General features: G+C 42.7%; 1 protein-coding gene across 8 annotated transcripts; it reads right to left on the bottom strand.

Annotated features, from left to right (window-relative positions):
- Positions 1-438: 438 nt before the first annotated feature.
- On the bottom strand, positions 439-21,730 carry ehbp1l1b (EH domain binding protein 1-like 1b). 8 transcript variants are annotated; one of them, XM_028420694.1, is made up of 27 exons: positions 21,171-21,727; positions 18,117-18,174; positions 17,923-18,018; positions 17,770-17,823; positions 17,468-17,646; positions 17,265-17,383; positions 17,038-17,127; positions 15,666-16,343; positions 15,242-15,307; positions 15,002-15,136; positions 14,649-14,879; positions 14,346-14,538; positions 10,779-11,042; positions 10,160-10,642; positions 9,832-9,936; positions 5,074-5,284; positions 4,842-4,990; positions 4,505-4,553; positions 3,774-4,098; positions 2,918-2,991; positions 2,788-2,821; positions 2,637-2,692; positions 2,204-2,324; positions 1,771-1,870; positions 1,613-1,686; positions 1,362-1,476; positions 439-1,208 (listed from the first exon to the last, which is right to left on the bottom strand). In XM_028420694.1, the coding sequence occupies exons 1-27, from the start codon at positions 21,272-21,274 to the stop codon at positions 1,121-1,123; spliced, it is 4,251 nt and encodes a 1,416-aa protein (XP_028276495.1). In that variant the 5' UTR covers positions 21,275-21,727; the 3' UTR covers positions 439-1,120. The 8 variants fall into 8 exon arrangements, with proteins under 8 accessions (XP_028276495.1, XP_028276496.1, XP_028276497.1 ...); XM_028420695.1 differs by having other exon boundaries at positions 2,637-2,689; XM_028420696.1 differs by having other exon boundaries at positions 2,204-2,315; positions 21,171-21,726.
- Between the last annotated feature and the right edge of the window lie 1,039 nt (positions 21,731-22,769).

The following is a 22,769-nucleotide window of genomic DNA, read 5'->3' as shown; positions in this document are numbered from 1 at the left end:
GGACGCCAATGCACATTCACAATTATTGTATTAATAAATTCTTTCTCATTCAGTTCGCTGAGTCTCTCATGATTGAAATGACCTTCGAGCTACATTTGGTTCCAATGAGACATCAAAGTCAGAGGTGCTTTGGATTCTTCACTCAATTACAAAGCATCTGTCATACAACAGTTGTACTGATATCTTGTTTCAAGTAATGCATCATGTTGGTCTAAAATTTAATTCACAATGGTCTTGAAAGGTCTTAAATTTAACTTACTAAAACTTGCAAGAACCGTAGTGAGTTATATTGTGTTGTTTTTTTCACAGAACATATAATTGATCTCTGAAAATCAATTCATTTCATCATATTGAATTATAAAGAATTTTGTATTTAAAAACCCTTCTAACAATGTCTTAAAATCAAGTATCCACATCCAAAACATTAGTCTACAACAGGACAATTATTTATCTTTATTATCATTCGTCAACAGCTTCACCTCAAAAATACCAAGAGCGACATCAGAGATATGAAGCAGAGTACCGCTTCATCAGCACACCTCAAACAAGCACACACACAGTAGTCAAATACAGAAATGAAAGAACACTTTAACTTCTGTCACCCAAGCATGAGCTGCAGCATCTATAAGCCTGCTTCCAGGCTTTATCACAATGTGATTTATCATTAATGTGAAAACAACAACAGTGTGAGTCCAGCTCATGACTTATCACATACTACTTTTATAAATCAGGGTGGAATCGGATGTGCAAGGCGAAATATCACCAGAAACACATTTTTTTTTTCTTTGTGAAACTGTAAACTATTTTAAGGCACTTATTTTGTCAGCCAGTATTTAAATACTGAACAAATGCACAGAAGAAAACAAACAAACACACTTATGTGCAATAGATATACAATCCAACACATTGTTTAAATAAATAAAAATAGATAAACATAGTTAAAATAATACTAATATATTAAGACAGATGGGAATAATTAAAACATTCAATGAATACACACTCACAGAAGTTCTCTGGGGAAAGCAAAGCAATTTAAAATAAAAAAGGTCCTCAAGTTCATGAGGATTATAATCTGTTGGGACATCAGGGGCTCTGCAGTCAAAGCTGTTTCGTGGTCATCTCACTGGAGCACACATTTGTCTTTGTTGCTATATTTTCTCCTCCTCATTTCCAGACCTCGCTCCAGACGCTCATCCTCTTCCAGGGCACTGCAAATACACATATACACACACACACACACATTTAAAGCTGATAGTCATCTGTACACAGTCCTTTAATTTGTGTACAGTATATCCATGTGTTTTTTCTTCTATTTTTTCAGATGTAGCTTCCTGTGACTGCCGTGGAATCCACACACTCACCCTCTCTCCTTGGCATCGATGTCTCTGATGATCTCATCTCGCTGGTTGACCAAAGAAACCAGCTCTTGGAGGAGAAGCTGTTCCCTCTGCTGCTGAGTGGGCGACTTCTGCCAGTCTGCAGGAAGATATTATTATAATAATAATAATAGAGTAAACCTCTTTAATATCTACTTTTACATCATGTTATCAGTCATTATTATCAGTCTGACAATCATCAGTAAATCAATTAGGAAATTAAAATAGTTACCAACCTTCTATAGCCATCATGACCCGTAGTTCTCTGGTCAGAAGCTCAAATTTCCTCTCCAGATCCTGCTCCTCTTGTCTACAGATACAGCAATAAACAGGAAAATACAACATATAAGTGTGTGTTTGTACATAACTGCTGTTCAAGTGTGAGCGGTCTTACAGAAGTTCCAGATGGTCCTGTCTGCGTATCAGAGCGTTCTTCTTGTTTACCAGAGTAAACCACTCCTGTATCAGCCTCTCCTCTTCATCACGGTCACTTCCTGCATAGACATTAATAGAGACAGTCTAAGTACAACTATAGGGATTGTTGGGAAAAGCATGATTAGGACTATAAGTCAAATTAACACATAGTAGGCATAGAAGAGTCAACTAAAAGACAGACTGCAATAGGATTAAATTAGCTTGCCGGAAGGTATGAATGTGGTCGTGAGATTAAAAACAATGCCCTCTCTTTAACATCAAATCTGTTTAATTGTTTAAAAACAATACGCTAAACGCTAGATCACAAGTCTACTACATCTGGTGTAAACCTGTACAACTGAATTCTGTATTGTCCTGCCCTCACATCTGTGTGTTTTTGTGTGACGTGTCACCTGTTTCCATGAGGCTTCGCAGCCGTCGCTCCACCACTGCAGCTCTGCTGTCGATGTGCTTTTGCTCTGTCTCCAACGCTGACAATTCACTCAGTACATACTGGTTGGTATCCTGCAGACACTGACCACAAGTTCCATCACACACACACACACAACACATGAACATACACAGACAAGACACAAGTAGAAGACAGGATGCCAAAGGAAAAGCAGGGAGAAGTAAAAGAAGGTCAAAAGATTAGAGAGAGCCCGAAAGGATAAAAAATACACAAAGTTCAAAATACTAGACGAGCTTTATTTAGATGAAGTGAGCAGCTTTTGGAAAAGAAAATGTGATTTGTGTCTCCCACAGCCATTATTCATGTTGATGTGAGAGTTAGAGCGACAAAGACATGAAGTAGAGACGAGAAAAGGTGAAAAACACATTACTGACCATTGTTTCCTCTTCCTGTTTGGGACTCTGTGTCTCAGCTACATTCTGCAACTCTGCTAACAAGGACACATATGAGTCAAATTAAAGTGTGAAAGAAAAAAAAGTAAGGCAAGAGAAGTTAAGTTTAAAATGTTATTGTTTCAGTACCCACCGGTATTATTGGTGTTTTGCGTTGAGTTGTCATCCTGGAAAGAAAACACATCTCGATCTATAACTTTCTCTATGTGGGAATAATATGTTTTAAAATACTGACAGATGAGTAAAGATAGAAAAAGATTTACCTGACCAGGCCCAGATTTGACTGCTTTGGTAATCGACCTCGGAGGAGGGACTGGAACTGTTACAGATTCGTCTGCTGAAAAAAGACATGAAAAGCAATCAGATGTTGGTTTCACCTTATATGTCTCATTAAACATTTAATCTTTAAACTTTATAACATACTTTATTTGCTAAACTGGCAATAACAAAGGTTGAAAGTCTACTTTTCAGCATTGTGTGGGGGTAGACATGTAAACAACACACCAACTGCCATCACATTTTAGTAAAACTCTCACAACAGTGAAGAGCAGAGAGGAAGGAGTGCAGACAAACAATACTAAATAAACACAACTCTTCTAACACTGGCAGGACTGTATATGTTAATGAGGTACCTCGTCACTTGCAGCAAAAAAAATGTTGAAATTAGAACATTATCATTATAATCACACAATGTGGTGATTTTATTGAGACATTTAAATCATTAAATGACCATTAAATACTTATTAATACCATGTTTATTAGCACACTAGTCCAGCAAATGTTGATGTATTTCATTGAAACACATTTCCACTAAACTTAGTAGGACCTCTCTGGTTACTTGGGGAAACCTACTAGAATCCTAAGTGCTGTGAACTTGATTTAAAGATTTGTCTGGCCTCAGCTTGAAGTCTGTTACTTCACATTCCTCAGATCCCTGGAGACACACCGTGTTTCTCTCTTCATTCCTGCTCTCCTGACTCTGTTTTACATGCCTTCTGTAGAAGGGCTGAATATATTTGTATAATGAAATACAGAAAGACACAATATGTTGATCATAAAAACACCAGGATTAAATCAATAAAACCTGCCTTATTTAATTAGGTGATAAAACTAGTATACCTTTGACCAGTCTTTTGGCTCTTGGTGGCGGGACGACCAGCATGCTGCTTCCTCCTTCTTCCAGACTCACTCCATCGTTCAGCCTGGCCATGCAGAAAGCAGCAGCATCCACATTGGTGGGAGCAGGGCCAGAAAGGGCGAGGCCGTAGCTGGACTGACTGCTGTTGTGCTCGATCTGCAGCACACTCAGCTCCTGGTTGGTGAAGTGGGAGCGGATCTGGCTGAGGTAGGTCATGACAATGAGTCTGTCAGGAACAGACAGGAGAACCATGTCGGACGGCTCCAACAGACGAGAGATCCCTAGCGCCTCAAAACCGTCAAAAGCCTGGTGGTTTTAAAAAAGAAAGCACATGATCAGTAAGCATGATATGTCACACACGCATGCAATCATTTCTATGTGCAATAACTTATATGTGCAATATCCCATCTGTGTATCAATAACTATGCTGGTGTGCAGTGTTTGTTTATAATTCCTCTCATCCTTTATTTTTATATATACTATATTCTATTTTATTCTACTTAATTCTTGCTCTGACTGTTGGTGTAATGCTGCTGGTACCCGATTAATAAAGTATATTCTATTCTATGTTTTCTGACTCAACTGGAAAATTATACAAGAAAATTCTTCAAACAATAACTGAAACAGGCACAATGAAGGAGAAATCATGCAGCACAAAGAGTTAAACTGTTGAGGGCACATGTACTAAACATCAATTTATTATTGTTCTCACCTTCTTATTGTTGAGCTTGATGTCATGGGGGGCCAGCTGGTCAAAATCTCTATTTGGACAAAAGTAAGAACAAATTATTTTTCACATTGACTTTAAAGTGGTTTCCTCTGAGCTCAAATGTGGGGGATGCAGTCTGAATTACAGTATTGATAGTAGGTTGTAAACATTTGTGTAATTTAAAGTTAGTCATTCTAACAGAGATTGGCACATCTTTAGAACATAATGGCCACTCAAAGAACTGCAGCTGTTGACATTCCTGTTTTTGCTCCTGGCATATTGTATATATATATATATATATATATATAGAATGATTCGTATAAGTTACAAGGCTGCTTACATTTTTTCTGGATGGAAGTGGTGCAGGATGGCACAGAAGGCCAGGCCGTTTCTCCAGGATGTGCTGAAGTTTGTCACTTTCACCCCCTTGTACCTATTAGTGATGCTCTGACACCACTGCAGCAGTGACTGGCTGGAGTTCACCAGGTCCTGAATAAGGAGAAAGAGAGAAGAAAAAAGCTAAGCTTTTACATGTCAGAGCTTATGTGATTGTGAGTATTCTATAAATTTACCTCAGCTGTATTGTCCTTCCCATCAGCCTCCTCTCTGACCACCGGAACTGGATCAGGGGTCTTAAGGTCAAACGTTTCTTCCTCTGGTAATGTAGGCAGCCGAAATGTTTTAACCTCACAGTGCTGGGGAGAACTGATGTGTATGTCAGTGTGTGTGTCGTCTGGACTAGATACTCCACCATCAGGAAGGTCAGCTGTTTGGCACTTTTGCCTGAGAGGAGAGAAAATAAATGATGATGGGCACAAACGGAAGAACATTAGAGGGAGCAAAAAAAGGTAGAAGATTCGAGCCGGAGACATGCAGGTGTGTTAACATAAGCAGAATGAGCGAGCCGGTCTCAGCACTGACTTGGTATTAGGCAGACCCCCCACCCCACCCCACAGACTTTTTCATTCAGTTGAAAAACCTACAGCAGCAAAGCTCCACAGCACCACATGCACTCATGTGGCAACATATTGACACAGACAATGCCAGAGTTAGTTTTTCCTGGAGCAAGTTCAAATCCAGCCTCAAGCCAGCCAAGAAAAGTCAACACAAGAAACAGTATTTGAAGACTGTGCTTTCCAAGCCAAGTTTTATACTAGAAAAATGGAGCAGTCAAGCTGTGGGTCTGTACAAGGGCTGTCTGTCTCAAACATTTCCTTGAATTATTCTGGGATTTCACTAAAACCTGAGACTTGACGTTTTGTAGTTGCAATAAAAGGAGTAATTTGCTAAGTATGTGTCCTCATCTTGATCACTTTGAGTCTCGATTCTGCACATCACACACACCCAAACACATACAGGTCATCTCGCAGAGAAATAACCTATGCTGACTTACACATCCTCCTCTCTCTGATGTTCTTCTGTCTCAGCTACTGATATTTCTTGCAGGCCATCGAAGCAGGGAATAATCGAGTGCTGACTGTGGTCATTATGATCAGCTGGGACGTCTGATTGGCTATTGTGCTCTACGGTATCACAATCAATATCACCAGGTGCGGGAATGAGCCGCTTCATGCAATGAGGGCTGGAGGCAGGGGATGTGTCCCTAGACATGAGATCAATTTTAGCCAATAAGAGCCTTTCCTCTTCTTGGAGCTGCTGATCTTTGGAGAGACTGTTGTGATGACAGTTTGTCTGTGGGCTGTTACTCATTGTGGTGTCTGTGTTCTTTTCAAGACCCATGTTTGAATGTGTGGCTTTATCATGTATGTTACTCATGTCTGTGTCTGTGTGTGTTTTTGTGTGCTTTGAGTGTATGTTTGGGCTTGGAGGAAGCGGCCAAGGCACCACAGAAGACTGATCGGCGGCTACCTCCAGGCTGTGACTGGATTTAGTGACAACTTTGTCTCTCTGTTCTGCCATTGGATGTGTTTGTGTCTCAAATTGAACTGTGGATGTGCTCCTTGATTTTGGACTGATTGCTGCCTCCTGCTGAGACAACGAAGCAGACGTAGGACCGCAAGTCAGTGAGGACTCGGTATGTTTAATAGTCTGACTGGTGGCAGAGCTCTGGTAAAAGGTTTGCACACTGCCAATGGGTGAGGAAGACTTCTGGGCTACAGCAGGGGTTGGGTGGCCTGGACTGAAGACAGAAAAGAAGATTTCAGAGCTGCAGGTACAGCTTTTGACAAACCACAGATCCAACCAGCATCATTGTCATGCTCCAGACCTCCAACAACCAGCAATCATCTAAAGCAGCCAGAGCTCCATCACAAAAGTTGGAAGAAATTCAAGCACAAGGGTGGTGTTGTAATGAGGGTAGATTATGATGCTGGGGTTTGTTACAGATCTTTTTTTTTACACTCCACTGATTTCATGGCTGTCTTGAGTCCTTAGACTTAAGGACCTCCAAAACATTAACAGATAAACAGATCATACCAAACGCGCTCAAGGTTTAAGCATGCTCCAGTCTGGACTGAACTGTACTATCCACTGGACAAACCAATTCATTCATTCTTGACTCCCATGCTGTTTGACAGGTTGTTAGGTGTACATTTAGATATAATGACTAACAAATGAATGTAAGGACTGAAACAGTAGATGTGGTAGATTTCCATTTTCATGCTTACAGCTTTTGTCTTAGTGAGCTGTGAGTTACAACCACCTTACCCGCTGACATGAAAATGCAAAGAGGAAGTTCAGGTTTCCTCCTCAGTAAGCACTTTTGACACACACAACTCTCAAAAGAGAGTTGCAGGGAAAGCCCATACTGTCAGTAAGCAAATGTTTAGTAAACACTATTTCTTCACAAGAAGCAACAAGCTCTCAAACAGCCAACACTTCCCGAGTTACTCACCTCTTTCCCTGCAGCTAATAATCCCTTCCACACCCTTTACTCACCCTTCTACCCCTTCCATGTACAGCTCAGCCAGCCAGATGGAGCCAAGATCTTCCTGTCCTCTCTCATACTCTACTTCCTCATCCTCCTCCTCTCTCAGCCAAACTGGGATGGCACCATGTTTAACATTGGATGAGCCTTTTTTTACTGATCTCAGAGTGTCTGTAGTTTTCTTAATAGAGTCCTCAGGTTTGGTGTGGGTTGGTTTGGTTGTTGGTCTGGCCTCAGGGTTAGATAGTATTATTAATTTAGAATCAGGTTTGCTTTCTGATTCCTCATCAGTAATCTGTAGCCTCTCATCATAAGCAATATCATCGAATTCTGCCTCCCTCAGAGGTGGCCAGTTTTCCACTGATGAAAAGTCAGAAAGTTTCTGTCCTACTCTGTCCTCATCTCCTTGTCTCTTCTCCTTTCCCTGCCTCTGCGTCTTCATTTCTGTTTCTAACTTTTCACTCTCCTCCCGTTGCTTCTTCTCCAGTTCCTCCCTTTCCTCCTCCATCTTTCTTGCTTCTTCATTCTCCCTCGTTTCTCTCTCCTTCCTCTCCATTTCTTCTCTCTCCTTTTCCATCCTCTGCCTCTCTTCCTGTTCCTTCTTCAGCCTATCTCTCTCTTTCCTCTCTGCCTCCTCTTTCTCTTTTCTCTCCATCTCTTCTTTCAGCTTCTCCATCCTCTTTCTCTCTTCTTGCTCCCTCTGGAGCCGTTGCTTCTCTTTCCTCTCTGCCTCCTCGCTCTCCCTCCTCTCAGTCTCTTTTCTTAGCTTCTCCAACCTCTCTCTTTCTTTCTGTTCCTTTTCCAGTCTTTCTTTCCTCGCTGCCGCTTCTTTCTCCTTCTTCCTCACTTCTCTTTCTTGTTCTATCCTCTTTCTCTCTTCCTGTTCCATCCTCAGCCTTTCTTTTTCTTTCCTCTCTGACTCTTCTGTATCCTTTCTTTCTCTATCCTCTTTTGCTTTTTCTATCCTCTTTCTCTCTTCCTCTTCCCTCTTCAGCCATTCTCTCTCTTTCCTCTCTGCCTCCTCTTTCTCTTTTCTCTCCATCTCCTCTCTCAGCTTCTCCATCCTCTTTCTCTCTTCCTGCTCCCTCTCGAGCCGTTGCTTCTCTTTCCTCTCTGACTCCTCGCTCTCCCTCCTCTCAGTCTCTTTTCTTAGCTTCTCCAACCTCTCTCTTTCTTTCTGTTCCTTTTCCAGTCTTTCTTTCCTCTCTGCCTCTTCTTTCTCCTTCTTCCTCACTTCTCTTTCTTGTTCTATCCTCTTTCTCTCTTCCTCTTCCCTCTTCAGCCATTCTCTCTCTTTCCTCTCTGCCTCCTCTTTCTCCTTTCTCTCCATCTCTTCTCTCAGCTTCTCCATCCTCTTTCTCTCTTCCTGCTCCCTCTCGAGCCGCTGCTTCTCTTTCCTCTCTGCCTCCTCTCTCTCCCTCCTCTCAGTCTCTTTTCTTAGCTTCTCCAACCTCTCTCTTTCTTTCTGTTCCCTTTCCAGTCTTTCTTTCCTCTCTGCCTCTTCTTTCTCCTTCTTCTCCCTCTCTTCTCTTGCTTTTTCTATCCTCTTTCTCTCTTCCTGTTCCTTCATCAGCCTTTCTTTTTCTTTCCTCTCTGCCTTCTCTCTTTCCTTTCTTTCTCTCTCCTCCCTCTTCATGTTGTCTATCCTTTCTTTCTCCTGCCTCTCCATTTCCTGTTCTCTTTCTTTCTCTTGCTCACTGGCTGCTCGTCGCAGACTCGCCACCAGGTTCAGACCATCTGTTTTGTCTAAAGTGATGCACTCTGGTTTCTGAGTCTCGGGGGCCTTCTCTTTGGTGATCGTCTGACTTTCTGCTGTGTCAGAAAAGGCTGTGGGTGGTGAAATGTTCACACCCATCAGTGGATCAACCTCTGCCTCTGAGAAACACTCCGAATCTACTTCATGTAAACATGGCTGGTCTTCGTGACCTGCATCAGTTGAGCCAGTTGTGTGGAGGATGGAGGTCACTGTCTCGTAGCTAAGGGGCAGACAGGGAAAACTGTGAGAAAGAACTCACCCTAAAATGACCTGCAGTATGACCACAGCAGCGCTTAACTGCGTGTCTGTGAGAGCCAGACAACATGCTTGATTAAATAGTTCCTTTTCGGACTTTGTTTTGGTGTCTGTCCAGAGAGCCGTGCAGAAGCGCTCAACGAAAACAATGATTGTTTGTGCCAATAAAAAACAGCCTGAACATATTTTATATCCCATCAGCCATGGCTAAGAAAACTTAAAACACCTTGTGGCACCATGCAGTCGAGAGCAACTTAAAATTTAAAAGCTGTCTGTCAACACCTCAAATTAACATCACATTGTGTACAGCTGGTCACTAAGAAATACTGCATAAAAGCAGAGTCAAAGTCATGAAAACAGATACTTTTTGCATTCAGCATCACAGTCAGTATAACAAATACTTTAACCACACACACAGGCCGTGTGACTCACCCTCTATACAACACCCCAACTACTGCTGACATAAAGCCAGCAGGCGCCTCCCTCTGCTGCTCTGCAACACACACATCTGCCTCGGTGTGTGCACATTTCTGGGCGCTACCACACATATAAACAAAAGAAAAGCTCTCATCAAATAAACAACGTTTTCAGCGTGAAAGCATAAACAGGAGTAAGGATACTCAGATGACGTTAATTGCAACTAAGCACTGGTTAGGCTGCAGCACAACAGATAAACGTTAGTCAATAGATGTGCAGAATTCTATTTGAATGTGATCTCATGTCATGCTGCAAAGACTACGAGGAACCATCACTGACTCACCCCCCTATTACACCCTCCTCCTCCTCTTTCTGCTCCTCCTTCTTCTTGTCAGTGGTTTTACTACTTTCCATCCCTCTTTCCGCTCCTGTCTCAGCTGTTGTCTCTTCCACAGTTGCCCACAGCTGCTTTTCTGCATCGCACACTGGCTTGTCATTATTGATGAAGCTGTCCTGACGTCCAGCCATGACATTGACTGGTTTCTCTTTATCTGCTCCCTCCTTTTGGGGTTTCTCTGAGGGCTGGAGATCTTTTTCTGGACACAGCACTGGTTCTCGTGTTGGGGGCTGTAGTGGTTCCAGCAGCAGAGCTGTACGCTCATCAGCTGGGTTGACGGGGACCTTGGGTGGAGGTGTTGGTTCTACACTTGGTCGCTCTGGCTCTTTGCTCTCCTCCTTTACTGGAGGTATGTTGAGTTCAGCGGTGGGTGGATCCTGTGTTGTTATTAGCTGGCTTTCCACATCAGCATCATCTTCTCTGGGGGAGCTAGGAGAGACATAAAAAATGCCGTCATTTCACATTCTTTCAATCATTAGATGATTAGTGAGGCAGACAAACAAACACACAGACAGTGGATGAAGCAGAGAAGCAGACAAACAGATGTCCCCTCATCCACTCTTACCCTCTGCACAAAGGTTTTGCACCCTGCTTGGCAGAGATATTTTCAGGTGTATCTTTCCCACTTCTCCCTTCTAGCACTTTCCATAGAGGAATCTCTGCATCAGACAGCCTCTGAGGAGGTGGCACCTTCATCAAGGGCTCTAATGTCGTTGGTTTATCCTGAGCAGACAGCTGAACAGTAGGGACAGGTGGAGGACATAGTTTCTTTTCTGGGACAACAATGTTAGACTGTGAACCCTCCTTTATGAGAGAGGATTGAGTTGGACTGGAGGAAGTAAGGAGGAAGGAAGAAGAAGCAAGAAGACAAATATAAGTGGAAGAACATCAACTGTGAGAAAAGAAGAAGCGGGTAGCCATAATAAAACAACAAAATAGTAGGAGTCAGCGATATCATGTGGTCCAGCAGCACACATAATAACACCAGTATCATTATCTTTTATGAAAGCAGCAGTTAAAGACTGCCCAGAAGCCCTGGATTTTGTATGCAACAGACTATGTATTAGTAATACCTGTAAATTAGGGACTGATTTGCTCACCACAACCACAAATATAATCAGCCTACTAGAATAGCCGAGTGTCACACAAGAATCACCACAGAAATCACCAAAACATGCAGCGCAGCTTGATGCCACTTCCATGCAGACAGGCAGGGAATCAACAAAATTATTGACTTTATCAGCTGTTTAAAACACAAGCAAGACCACAGCAAACGCTCCACACCCACAGGAAAGACATTACATCAGCACTGTAACTCACCGCTCATCTGAGGCAGAGTTTGGTTTAGTAACTGATCCAGGGATCCTCTCTCTGTCTTGTGATTGGCTGAGAGCTTGTGATGGCAGCTGCTCAGATGTAGCGCTGGTTTTGACCATTGGAAGGCAGTGTTTGATACTAAGAGGAGGTGTATGTGACAGAGAAGAAGAGGTAGCTCTCATCTTCTGCTTGTCCTCATCTGACCTGTTGGCCTGAGCTGCCCGAGCCTCCTCTCTCCTCTTGTCTTCTTTCTCTTTGGCTCTCTTTTCGTCATCCTCCTTCTTTTTTCTTTCCATCTCCGCCTTTTCTTTCAAAAGATTCTGTTTCTTTTCTTCCTCTTTTAATTTCCTATCTGCTTTCTCTTTTTCCTCCTTCTGCTTCTTCTCCTCCTCCATCTTTTTCCTTTCTTCTTTTTTCTTTTTCTCTGCCTCCTGCTTTCTTAGCTCCTCTTGGAGTCTTCTCTTTTTTTCTTCTTCCCTCTTCTTTTTGTCTTCCTCCTCCTTTTGCATTTGCTGCCTTTCTTTCCTTCTCTCTTCCTCTTGTTTTTGTTTTTCCTCCTCTTCTTTTTTCTTTCTCTCCACTTTTTCTTTCTCTTCCTTTAGTAATCTCTCCTTCTCTTTCTCCTCTTTGAGTAATCTCTCTTCTGCTTCTTTAATTTGTTTTTTCTCCTCTTCCTCCTCTCTCCTCTTCCTCTCTTCATCTGCCTTCCTCTTTATTTCCTCATCTTTCATCCTCTCCTCCTGCACCCTCTTCTTCTCTATCTCTGCCTCCTCCCTTTTCTTCCTTTCCTCTTCCTGTAGATGTCTCTTCTCCTCTGCCTCCTCCCTTTTCTTCCTCTCCTCCTCCTCCCCCTTCCTCTTCTCCTCTGCCTCAATTCTTTTCCTTTCCTCCTCCTGTAGACGTTTTCTCTCCTCTTCCTCCTCTTTAATTTTCTGTTGCTCCTTCTCTTTGGCCTCTTTGAGCCGTTTCTCCTCCACCTTCTTCCCCTCTTCCTCCTCCAGAAGTCTCCTTTTCTCCTCCTCTCTCCTCTTTCTTTGCTCCTCAAACACTTTTCTCTCCTCAGTCCTTTTCTCCTCCTCCTCTTTCATCTTTCTAATGAATCTCTCTCTTTCAAGCTTTCTCTCTTCCTCCCTCCTTAGTTTTTCCTTTTCTACCTTCATTTCTTTGAGTCTACTTTCCTGCTCTTGTTTCCTGCGTTCTTCCTCATTTTGTTTTTTCCTCTCCTCTTCCTCCCTCATCTTCTCCTGTTTATCTCTTTTCTCTTTCAGGAGTCTCTCCTCTTCACGCTTCCTCCTCTCCTTCTCCCTCTTGACCTCCTCTTCCTCCTGCAGGAGCCTCTTCTTCTCCTCCTCTAGCAGCCTCTTCTTCTCTTCCTCGTGTTTTCTTCTCACCTCCATTGCTTTTAGCTCTTCTTCCTTCCTTCTCCTCTCTTCCTCTTGTTTCTTTAGTTCTTCTTTCTCCCTCTGTTTCTCCTGCTCCTTCACCATTGCTGCTTCTTCTAACTGCTCTGTCAGCGATGACTTTTCTCCTTTCTCCTCTTTTTTCTGCTCAAGACTGCAGAACAGATAAACAATAACTCCTTAATCCTACATCTGTGTGTATATATATTTTATTACCAGCAGGATCAGCTGGCATTCTACAAACGTATTATTGTTATTTTTGATCCTGACTGTATCCATGAATATGAATACTCACCCTGGAGGGCACCTTTTGATAGTATCACGCTTTGAGTCATCCTCTTCCAGAAACAAGCCCCATGATTCTTGTCTTTGCGTGAGTGACTCACAGATGAAATCATCAAAGTCAGACTCAGGCTGTGCAAGGGGAGGCTTTTCACTCTTAAAAGGACTGTAAGTATTTTCATTGATTGGCTTTTTCAAAGTAATTTGCCCCTTAACCATTGGCTGTTTAGGCGTGATAAACGCAGCCACGACAGTGGTGGAGGGCTGCTGAGGGGTGGAGCTCCCACTGCAGGAAAAGGGCCAAGGAGGGGGCGGGGCTATGATCAGCTCTGAGCGGGACTGCACAGGACTATGGACAGAAATACTGGAGGTCAGGCTCAAGAGATGAGCAGGTGAAGGGCTAAATGTGTAAGAAGCCAAGGAGCAAACTATAGAGCTGAATGTTATTTAACTGCTGTGTCGCAGGAGGTCAGTGTAACAGAAAGCAGGGCACAAAACACTCTGCAGCTGTTAGCTTAGGTTAGCATCAAGTAAGCACAAACACTAAGAAACTGCAGATCGACAAGTCTCAACAATCCTTAACCCACAAACATGAATAAACTGTTGCTCAACAACACAAACATTGGCAAGCAGAAGCATCGAGGTGGATAAGTGTGGGGTTGTTCGCATCATAATGAGTAGACAATGAGCAGTCCTTATTATGCTACTATATTTGTTCCTGTCTTTGAATGGTTTGAAAGAAAAGAACCAAAAGATTGTAGAGGTTCCTTCTTTCTTCATGATGCATTTAAAGGCACCTTTAAAAGACTTTGGGACTGACACAGCAAGTGACTTAAAGTAATAGTTTGCCAAACTATTACTTTGAACAACTGTACAACATCAAGCACAGAGCCCACATCATCTTGAGAAAACAAGGAGAATTTGAGATTTATTGTTCTCTGTAATGGCCCATATTATAATGGCCCATAAAGGTATTTAAGTACTAGTACCAGTTTTTAAGATACTTCCCAGGCTCTGTAATCTGTTGACAGACTTTCTCCTCATGCAGCAGTTCAATGCCAAAGATATCTCTATGGAGCCAAATCAAGCAATCTATATTTACACATTCATGTGATCTCCTCCCATGTCCTCACCTTCCTGGTCCAGCTTTGTTTGCTGTGATGGCCACTTGTGAATCCTGAGCCGTGCTGATGGGCTGGTTTGATGTTTTGCTGTTTGCTGCCGTCTGGTTACCCTGAGGAGAAACTTTCCCTTGGATCAAAGGAGCTGCTTCTTTTTCCGTGGAAGTTGTTACTTTATCCAACTGAGCGAAAGGAGACGCTGAACCTATAAAAAAAAGAAAAGCAAATCACAAAACAGAAGAACTTTACAGAGGGGGAAAAATGGAGATCTGCATGAGTCAAATTTCTGACTATTTGACTGGCTGGCTGGTGTACCTGGTTGTGCAGGAGAGGTAGTAGGATGAGTGACAGTAAGAGGGGAGGAGAAAATACTTGAGGTGGGAAAAGAACAGGAGTGAGGAGGCAAAGAGCGTGGAAGGGAGGCACAGCGGGTGGGAGCCTCTGGGTCACAGAGAGCATCAAGATCAGGACTACTCAACAAAGGCACAGGGGTGATGTCACCACCAGGTGGTGCCGATTCAGAAGCCATCCACGGGCCTTGAGCACCTACACAAAGAAAAGAGGGAGGACAGGAAGGATGCGAACGGGAAGCTGGGATAAAGGAGAACTGTAGGAATGAAGATGACTGACAAAAGGGACCGTGGAAGGACAGAAATAAAAAAAGTTACCTGACTCTGAGCTAGAGGGGTTAGACTTGGGGAGAGGTGGTGTTGACAAAGAGGGAGCATCAGCAGAAAAAGGAGAGGGAGAGATAGGACGTGCAAGTGACTTGACAATGTGAGGTTTGAAAATGTGAGAACGGCCTGCAGAGGATAGACAATGACAGAAAAGAGAAAAATTTCAAGATTAAAAAAAAATCATGGTTTTTAAGCATCAATTTGGTCAGCAAAGTGAAAGCAGAGACAGACCAGAGACCAAAGCAGACTCAATGGGAGTTTGAACCTCAGGGGGGCGCTGCTGGCCTGAAACAGGAGCTGAGGAGAGGCCAGAAAAAGGAGTAGTGAGAAGGGGTAAATGAGATTAAAGTATAGTCAAGCAAGAGCAAAAAGAGAAAGGAGGAGTTCATAGTATCTATCCTACTATTTGTATTACATAATAGAACAGACTTATACTAAATGTTTTTTGACAGAAATCATGCTTCAACAAAGCATACCATACATGAACATACCATACTGAACAAGCAGCACAATCTGTGCTTGACGTTCCTGTCATTCTAATGTACCATGGTCATAAGACCAAATCAGAAAAAAGGTCAAACCAGATCATAACACATCAGGAATCAGTTAGTGCATAGCATGCAGCATGCCTGTTTACCAGCCCGCCTCCTGATACCTTTTGCTGTGCCTGACTGGAAGATTCTGGGTAGAGAGGGTGGCTGAGAGACGGCCCGGGTGGCAGGAAGCTCAGGAGATAGTGTGGGTTTTTGGGAGGAGAAAGATTTGGGAGGCTGGGATGTACTGAAGATGGGTGTATGGGTCGGTATAGTATATACAGTGTGAGACTTTTGGGAAGGCATGGAAGATGCTGTTATGATAGTGTCTGGTGATGGCAATGAAGATGAGGGAGTTGAAGAAGTAATGGCCATTGCAGGTGCACTCGGCAGGTTAGAGGACACTGTGGAGGGTGTATTTAGATTTGCAGGAGTTTCAGATGAAGAGGAATTTGTAATAAAGTGTAAGGATGAAGACTCCACTGTGGCAGGAACTACAGAAGATGATTCAGAACTTGGATGGGGAGATACACTCTGGATTGTGGGGGTGTCTGCTGGGATTTGGGAGCTTGGAGGAGTCATATCAGAATCAACAGAAGCCTCTGGAAGAGGAGGGGTAGTGATTTTTTTATGTTTGGACCTGGGTGAGGGCTGAGGGGAGGGGCCAGGTGAAGGTGTGATCACCTCTGATTGGACAAGGGTGGTGGAGAAGGGATGTCGGGAACGACGGGGTGAGGGACGGGGAGCGATTGGCAGAGGAGGACGGGAGTGGACAGCAGGGCTGGCATCACGTCCACAGGCTGGTTTAATAGATCGATAGATGAGATTGTTGGATGGATCAGTGACAGTAGATTTTGCAGAAAGAGAAGATGGTGAAAAAAAAGAAGGAAAGAGGTGAATGACAATGAAATGATTGAAAAATGTGATGGATCACATGACAGTTAATTGCACTCCTGTCATGAGGATCCTTTGTTAATCACATGACCTGTTTGTTTGAATTTGAACAAAACATGGATCCAAAATGAACTAGGATTATGTAAATTCAGTTCTAGAGTTGCAACAGCTTAGTGAGACCAGAAACCATGACCATATAAACAACTAACATCAGGGACATGCTGCCTGATTTGAGCTGCCGTTACACTTAATGTGCTCTTTTTGGATGGTGTTACACAAGTCTCTCTGCAAACAAAGGCCTCTGTGTGCCATGCTGCCACTAGAACTTTCATGCCTCTAGTCAAATGCATTGGTGACATTAGTCTACCATCACATGATCGTGTTTAAATGGGAAATATGCAGTATGCAAAGAACTGTCCCATCATGTGGGAAAGACTGCAGAACAAATGACACAAGTGTGTGAAATACTGCAATATAAATGGAGCCATCCAATAACAGACTGAGGGTAGAGAACAGTCACAGACAGAGTTCGTGTTCACACCTCTATCTGTCTGACAAGAGAAAGAAAACAGCAGGGGTGAGTGAGAGGGGGGGAGCTACCTGACGCTGGAAGTGCGGCTCCAGCAGAGTTCCGCTTGTCAGGCGGAGGTGGAGCGGGACGATTTGGCCGAGTAAGAGTGTGTGGAACTACTGCAGCAGCCAGAAAAGTGTAGGGCAGAAGTAGAGCCGGAAAGAAAAGGAAAAAGTTGGAGGAAGAAATGTCAGAAACAGCAAAGAGTGAAAAAGCACAGCAGTAAAGATGAAAAGAGAAAAACTGTTTTGCCTACCTGTAGCAGTTTGGGACTTCTTGTCCTCTTCTTCATCACTCTCATTGAAGTCATCCAGGTTACCAATATCTAAAGGTTTCACACTCATCAGGCTGGCAAGGCTCTGCATGTCTTCATCACTAAGGAGCAAATGTTTTGTTAGATATAAATTAGGCCAGAGAGATCATTCAAACATGTTCTCATATTGAGAACAAACTACTCACGTGGCCTTTCCCTCACGAACAAAGACACATGACAGTGACAGCTTGAGTGTGGCCTCCACCACTTTGACAGACAGCGGCTTCAGATTAAGCGTCAGGTCAGTCTGGGTTGGTGTGGGACTGGCAAAGCGCTTCAGGTTGATGTCAGCTGATGCCAGCACCTTACGGTGACCCTTATTTTCCTGAACATGACCATCAAGAACAATCAAACATTTAAGAATTTTGTACTATAGAGGCTGATTGTTAGAATGGGTATTTGGTTTAATTTACCACTGAGAAACAGATACAACCAGGAAGATACTTACACCCTCAATGACAAAGGTCCAGTCTTTGTCCTCAAACTCATCAGCATTGGCATCCTGAATATAATAACACTTATTAGATTAAATAGACATGAGTAGTGATTGCATGGGTGGGTGGATGAATAAGTAAACAGATGGATAGATGTATTCTGGTACCTTGAAGAGAGTAACCGCAATGTCGATGTTCTCTGGGACAGGCCACACCACCATGCCTCTGTAAGGGTTCTTGATCCCAGGCTGCCAACTGTGAAGCTGCACAAAATTACAACACACAACACATTAACAAGGCTGTGTGTATGTGTGTGTGTGTGTGTGCGACTGCCTGTTCGTGGTTTTTTCAGTGGTTTTACCTTGGAACACATGCGTCTGTTTCTCCTTGTCCAAACCACTCTCAGCTTGTCTGGTTGCCTGTGGGAACATAAAAAAAACAGAAAACAGAAATGACGCGTGACTTCATGCTGCTACATGAAAGCTTATTTATTTATTAAATGTTTTTTTTTTTTTCTCAGATGACAAGACTTGGAAAGAGCTCTGGAATTTTTAATTTTAACATCGCTAAGGTCCCCACACAAAGTGGACATTGTACAGGCACGTCCAAAATATAACTATCTCTAGTTAATACTAATTCCTGTGAATCAAAGACTAAGCTGTGTGTGTGTGTAAGCAGCTGTTGATCTGTAATTAGGCTGTGTGTGTCTAGCTTTCTGGAAATGTGTTTTGTTAACATGTGTTCCCATTATATTAGTCACAGGAAGTGAAACAGGAAGCTGTAGAGTCATGTGACCTGATTTCAATGTGAGGCGTGCCTCTAGACAGGAAGACGGAACCCCCTTAACACACACATATACAAACACAGGCCCACGATATATGTGGCATACACAGTATGTAATCACTCATTAAATCCTTCAAACACTGCTCTTGACTCTAAACATGCGTTCTAAAGACAGAAAGAATAATGGCCATAGTTCATCAATTATAAAGGTTGTCTCGGGTTTCAGTGCATTAGTGTTCAAGTATAGCTCAGAAGGCTTTGTGTGCACATGTGTTCATTTGGTATGTGTGTTAGGAGGTCAGCAGTAGCATCAGAAATAGGCTGACAGGCACACAGCAGGGTGGTGTCTGAGAGGAAAGATGAAAAGAGCAACAAAAATAAAAGACATCAAAAACTAAAATGTAAAGATGAAAAGTCATCTGTGACAATGGGCCATGATAGAGGGCTGAAACTGTGATTACAGACAAACGATGGTAGTGCAAAACAATCCGGTAACATGCTATTACTGTACGTCAAGGACTTTTTTTGTTTTTGAGTGACAGACAGTGCAGTACTAAGGATGTGCTCAAAGTCATTCACTAGCAACAGACAGACTATTATGGTTTGTAGCATTACACAAAAATAGTCTGGTCCCCAAGTCTTTAATTACGTCTGTGCCACTTTAATGTAACATTACTACATAATGTCTTAACTGTTACTCTGGTTCACTCAAACAACATGGCCACATAGGGTGAGTGAAAACAGGCAGTAAGGACAACCAAGACATTTCTAATGTCTTTGAGGCTAAGATTTCTACCCTCTGATGTTTGATGACAGTAACCCCTGACACACACACAGTTTAATCACAACACAGCAACGCATGCTGACATGCACATGACTGAAACTTTGGCTTCATCTCCAGTGTTTCCTCACTTCCTCCTGACGTCACTGTCAGTAGTATGTCTCTGTACTCCCTGGCTTTTGTCTCAGCACCACCCAGGTAAACACTGATTTCATCACAGGGTACACAGGAGGAGTCACTCTTACCAAATCACTCTGCCTGTTCCTCAAGCACTCTACAGCTGATCAAACTCTGAAACTTTACTCACAATCGGTAACAGCTGCACAAGAACTAATCTGTGCTGCTTACAAGCCTCTTACACAATTACTCTGTCCATTAATGTAAACCAAAAAGATAACTAGGCACAATGTTTAGCATAAACACCTAAAGATTAATGTTCAACGATGCACAACAATAAGAATAAGTTTACTTCCAACTGCCATTAAAATATGACTAAAAATATTTGGTTATATCAAATTCTATAGTTATCAAAGAATTACACTGAGACTTTTAAATTTGTCTCTCTAAATCCTCTGATTTTGAATCCAGCAGATTAGCCAGTTAGCAGAGTAGCTAACTACATGTCTAGTTTACAAAGATAAAAAACCTACTGGACAGCAGCCAGTTTCAACATATATAATAAGTGAAACTTTTCGGTCACATTTCTACCTTAATGTCTGAAAACGTTTAAACAACAGACGGAACCACAAACTTTAACTAAAGGAGCTAGCTTTCTGACTGTGACACAACCCTGGTATAAGCTAGCATGATGATAGCATCACTGGGTGACTTTATTCGGTGTAAAACACAGTAATACGACATTTAAGTAATATGAAGTATTTAAAATATGATGTAAATTCTGAGTACCAAAAAAAGTGGCGATATATCAGCCGACGGTCTGTTGAAATAATGTCCTTATTTGTGACGATGACAACCCAACCTCTCACCTTTCCTGTGTTTAATGACTTTGCAAAGTGTTCTAAACCCTTAGTTTGGTCTTTATATATTACTAAAGATGGACTGTTTACTGCCCCACACAATCCCTGCTGATATGGTATGGTTGGTAGGATGGGCCGGGAATCGAACCTGCTCCCCGTGGATGAGTCCAGCACGTGTTCACACATGCGGGACGCCCTCATCTTTCACTGTGTAGCGGACAGACCCACAACATGAGAAGCATGGCCGTAACAGATTGTTATTATAGCAAACTAGAAAAGGGAGAATCAGAGCAATTTAGAGCTTTGTATGCCTCTGTGTGTCAGCCTGTCACCATGGTAACAGCAGAGGAGACCTCAAAAACCACTCCAACTTTGAGAGCCTGGCGTGCGGAAACGATTCGGAATTAGAACATTCTGAATACAAGTTTGATAGAGCAGCATCTAATGAGCGTTTTAAGACTAAACTGGTGTCTGCAGCTTCACATTTGTAGGAGGAGATACATTTGGCAGATGACCCTCGTTGAAGGGCTCTCTCATAGACTCCCATGTTAAAAATGACACCGAAATTGCTTAATATTTGAAAAATTATAATTTTTTTTTAAAAAACTTGAAGTTGAGCCGGAATGTCCTCTGTAAGATGAACATTTTGATAGTTAATTGGCTGAAATCGGTCAATGTATGCTGTACGCTGCGCCAAAAAACGTACGGATGAAGAAGAAGAAGAAGGGTGAAGAACAATTTTATTGACTGCCTAGCAACGGCAATCAAACTACAAACTAATAACCCATAAATGAGCTCTTTTGGGGGGTTGTTTAGCTGTCAAACAGTGACAGTCTTTTAACATGGCGTATAAAAAACATTTTTTTAAACTCACCATTTCTTTGTACACTCCAACACAAGTTCCTGGTAAGACGCCACAAACTGAAACTTTGACGCCTTTTTACCAACTCGCTGCAGTCTTTTCCACACTGAAGTCATAACTTAGTTTGGTAAAAAAAATAAAAACTTAACAAAACAGGAACAGGAAAGCAACCTCCTCGCGACAATAATCCAACTGTTCCTTATAAGGATTTCTTCTTCTTCTCTTCCTCCTCGGGGTGATGAAGATAATGAACCTCACTCAAGCTGCGACTTGCACTCATTGAAAATAAAAGTTGAATCACGCATTTAAAAAAAGAGATGTTGCCAAGTACAGAGAAGACAGCAGGCAGCTAAGAGGGACCGATCCGCCCCGCTCGCTGTCATTCACACCAGCTGTAGACGTCTGATACGAAACCAAACAACTGCAGGAGCTCTCATTGACAACTTCTGTCTCTGGCAGTAACCAACTTGGACACCGCAAAGCTTAGTGAAGACTGTTGTGATATAGGTCTGGTTGCGTCCTCTGCTTCACCCTCCCTCTTTCCTTCACACACACACACACACACACACACACACACACACACACACACACACAGGCAGTGAGTGAGTGAGACAGGATATGCAAAGAGGAGATGAAGCAGTATGCAAAGTCCTTTGACTGCTTGTGTGCAGGCACTGAGGTAACAGTCTTCAGTCATAACTGTAGACTTTGATCTTGACTGTCTATGTCACAGGAACAGCCTTATCTGCCTGTTTTTAATCAGCTCTGTATACTCTCATCGTGTGCAGGCTGCAAGCTCTCAACACCACGTCTGAGGATATGTGTTGTTTTTAATTGAGTTACTTCCTGAGATGCTGCTACATCACCAAACACTGTCCAGAGAAGTGTGTTTCATCCAGTTAACTAGAAAGGAATAGTTTCCATGTGGACTCAGTGTGTGTGTGTGTGTGTGTGTGTGAGGTAGGTCAGGGCACAGGGATTTTCCTCAGTGAGGGCAGCAGTGTATTTTTAGGTGGGGGGAACAGGGATGGATGGATGGACAGAGGCAGCTGGGGAGGAGTGGTGGACAGCAGCAGCAACTCTCTCATGACTCAGAGCTGGTCTAATATTACACACTGTGGGTCCAGCATTCTCAATACGCCCATCCATTCTCTGACTTAACACACACACACACAAACCTTGTGATGCCCTTTGCTTTCCTGACACATAAATTGACTGTAGTCATTTTGAAAGGCTTCCTTCACAGTGAAGTTCGTGGTTAGCAGACCCAAAGACAACTCATACATTATATCATAAACACATTCAGACACTTCTCACTAACACCTGAATATGCTAACCTGCTAATATTGTCTGCACTGACCTTATTTTACCGATCACTCACTTCAAACATTGACAGCAACGGTGGCAACTTCACATTTACATCTAGCTGATAATGTGATGCATGAGGAAACACACACACACACACACTGTTAATCTGACACATCACCTAACAGAAAGCGTTTAAACAAGAACTACAACACATGTTGATTATAAATAGAAAACAGTGTGACACTTTCAACAAATTGGTTTTCCCATGCTGCTGCTTTCTGCATACCCAGGAGGCCCTCTGAA

This window comes from Parambassis ranga, chromosome 14 (genome assembly GCF_900634625.1).
Source record: "Parambassis ranga chromosome 14, fParRan2.1, whole genome shotgun sequence".
NCBI lineage: Eukaryota > Metazoa > Chordata > Actinopteri > Ambassidae > Parambassis > Parambassis ranga.
The sequence above is the reverse complement of the archived record's forward strand: the minus strand, read 5'-3'. Positions and strand labels throughout refer to the sequence as shown.

Coding starts and splice junctions, on each gene's coding strand:
- ehbp1l1b (XM_028420694.1), bottom strand. CDS start 21,274: ATGACTTCAGTGTGGAAAAGACTGCAGCGAGTTGGTAAAAAGGCGTCA. Junction 1,477..1,612: donor GGTCATGATGGCTATAGAAG/GTTGGTAACTAT, acceptor ATCTTCCTGCAG/ACTGGCAGAAGTCGCCCACT. Junction 1,209..1,361: donor ATCGATGCCAAGGAGAGAGG/GTGAGTGTGTGG, acceptor GTGTATTTGCAG/TGCCCTGGAAGAGGATGAGC.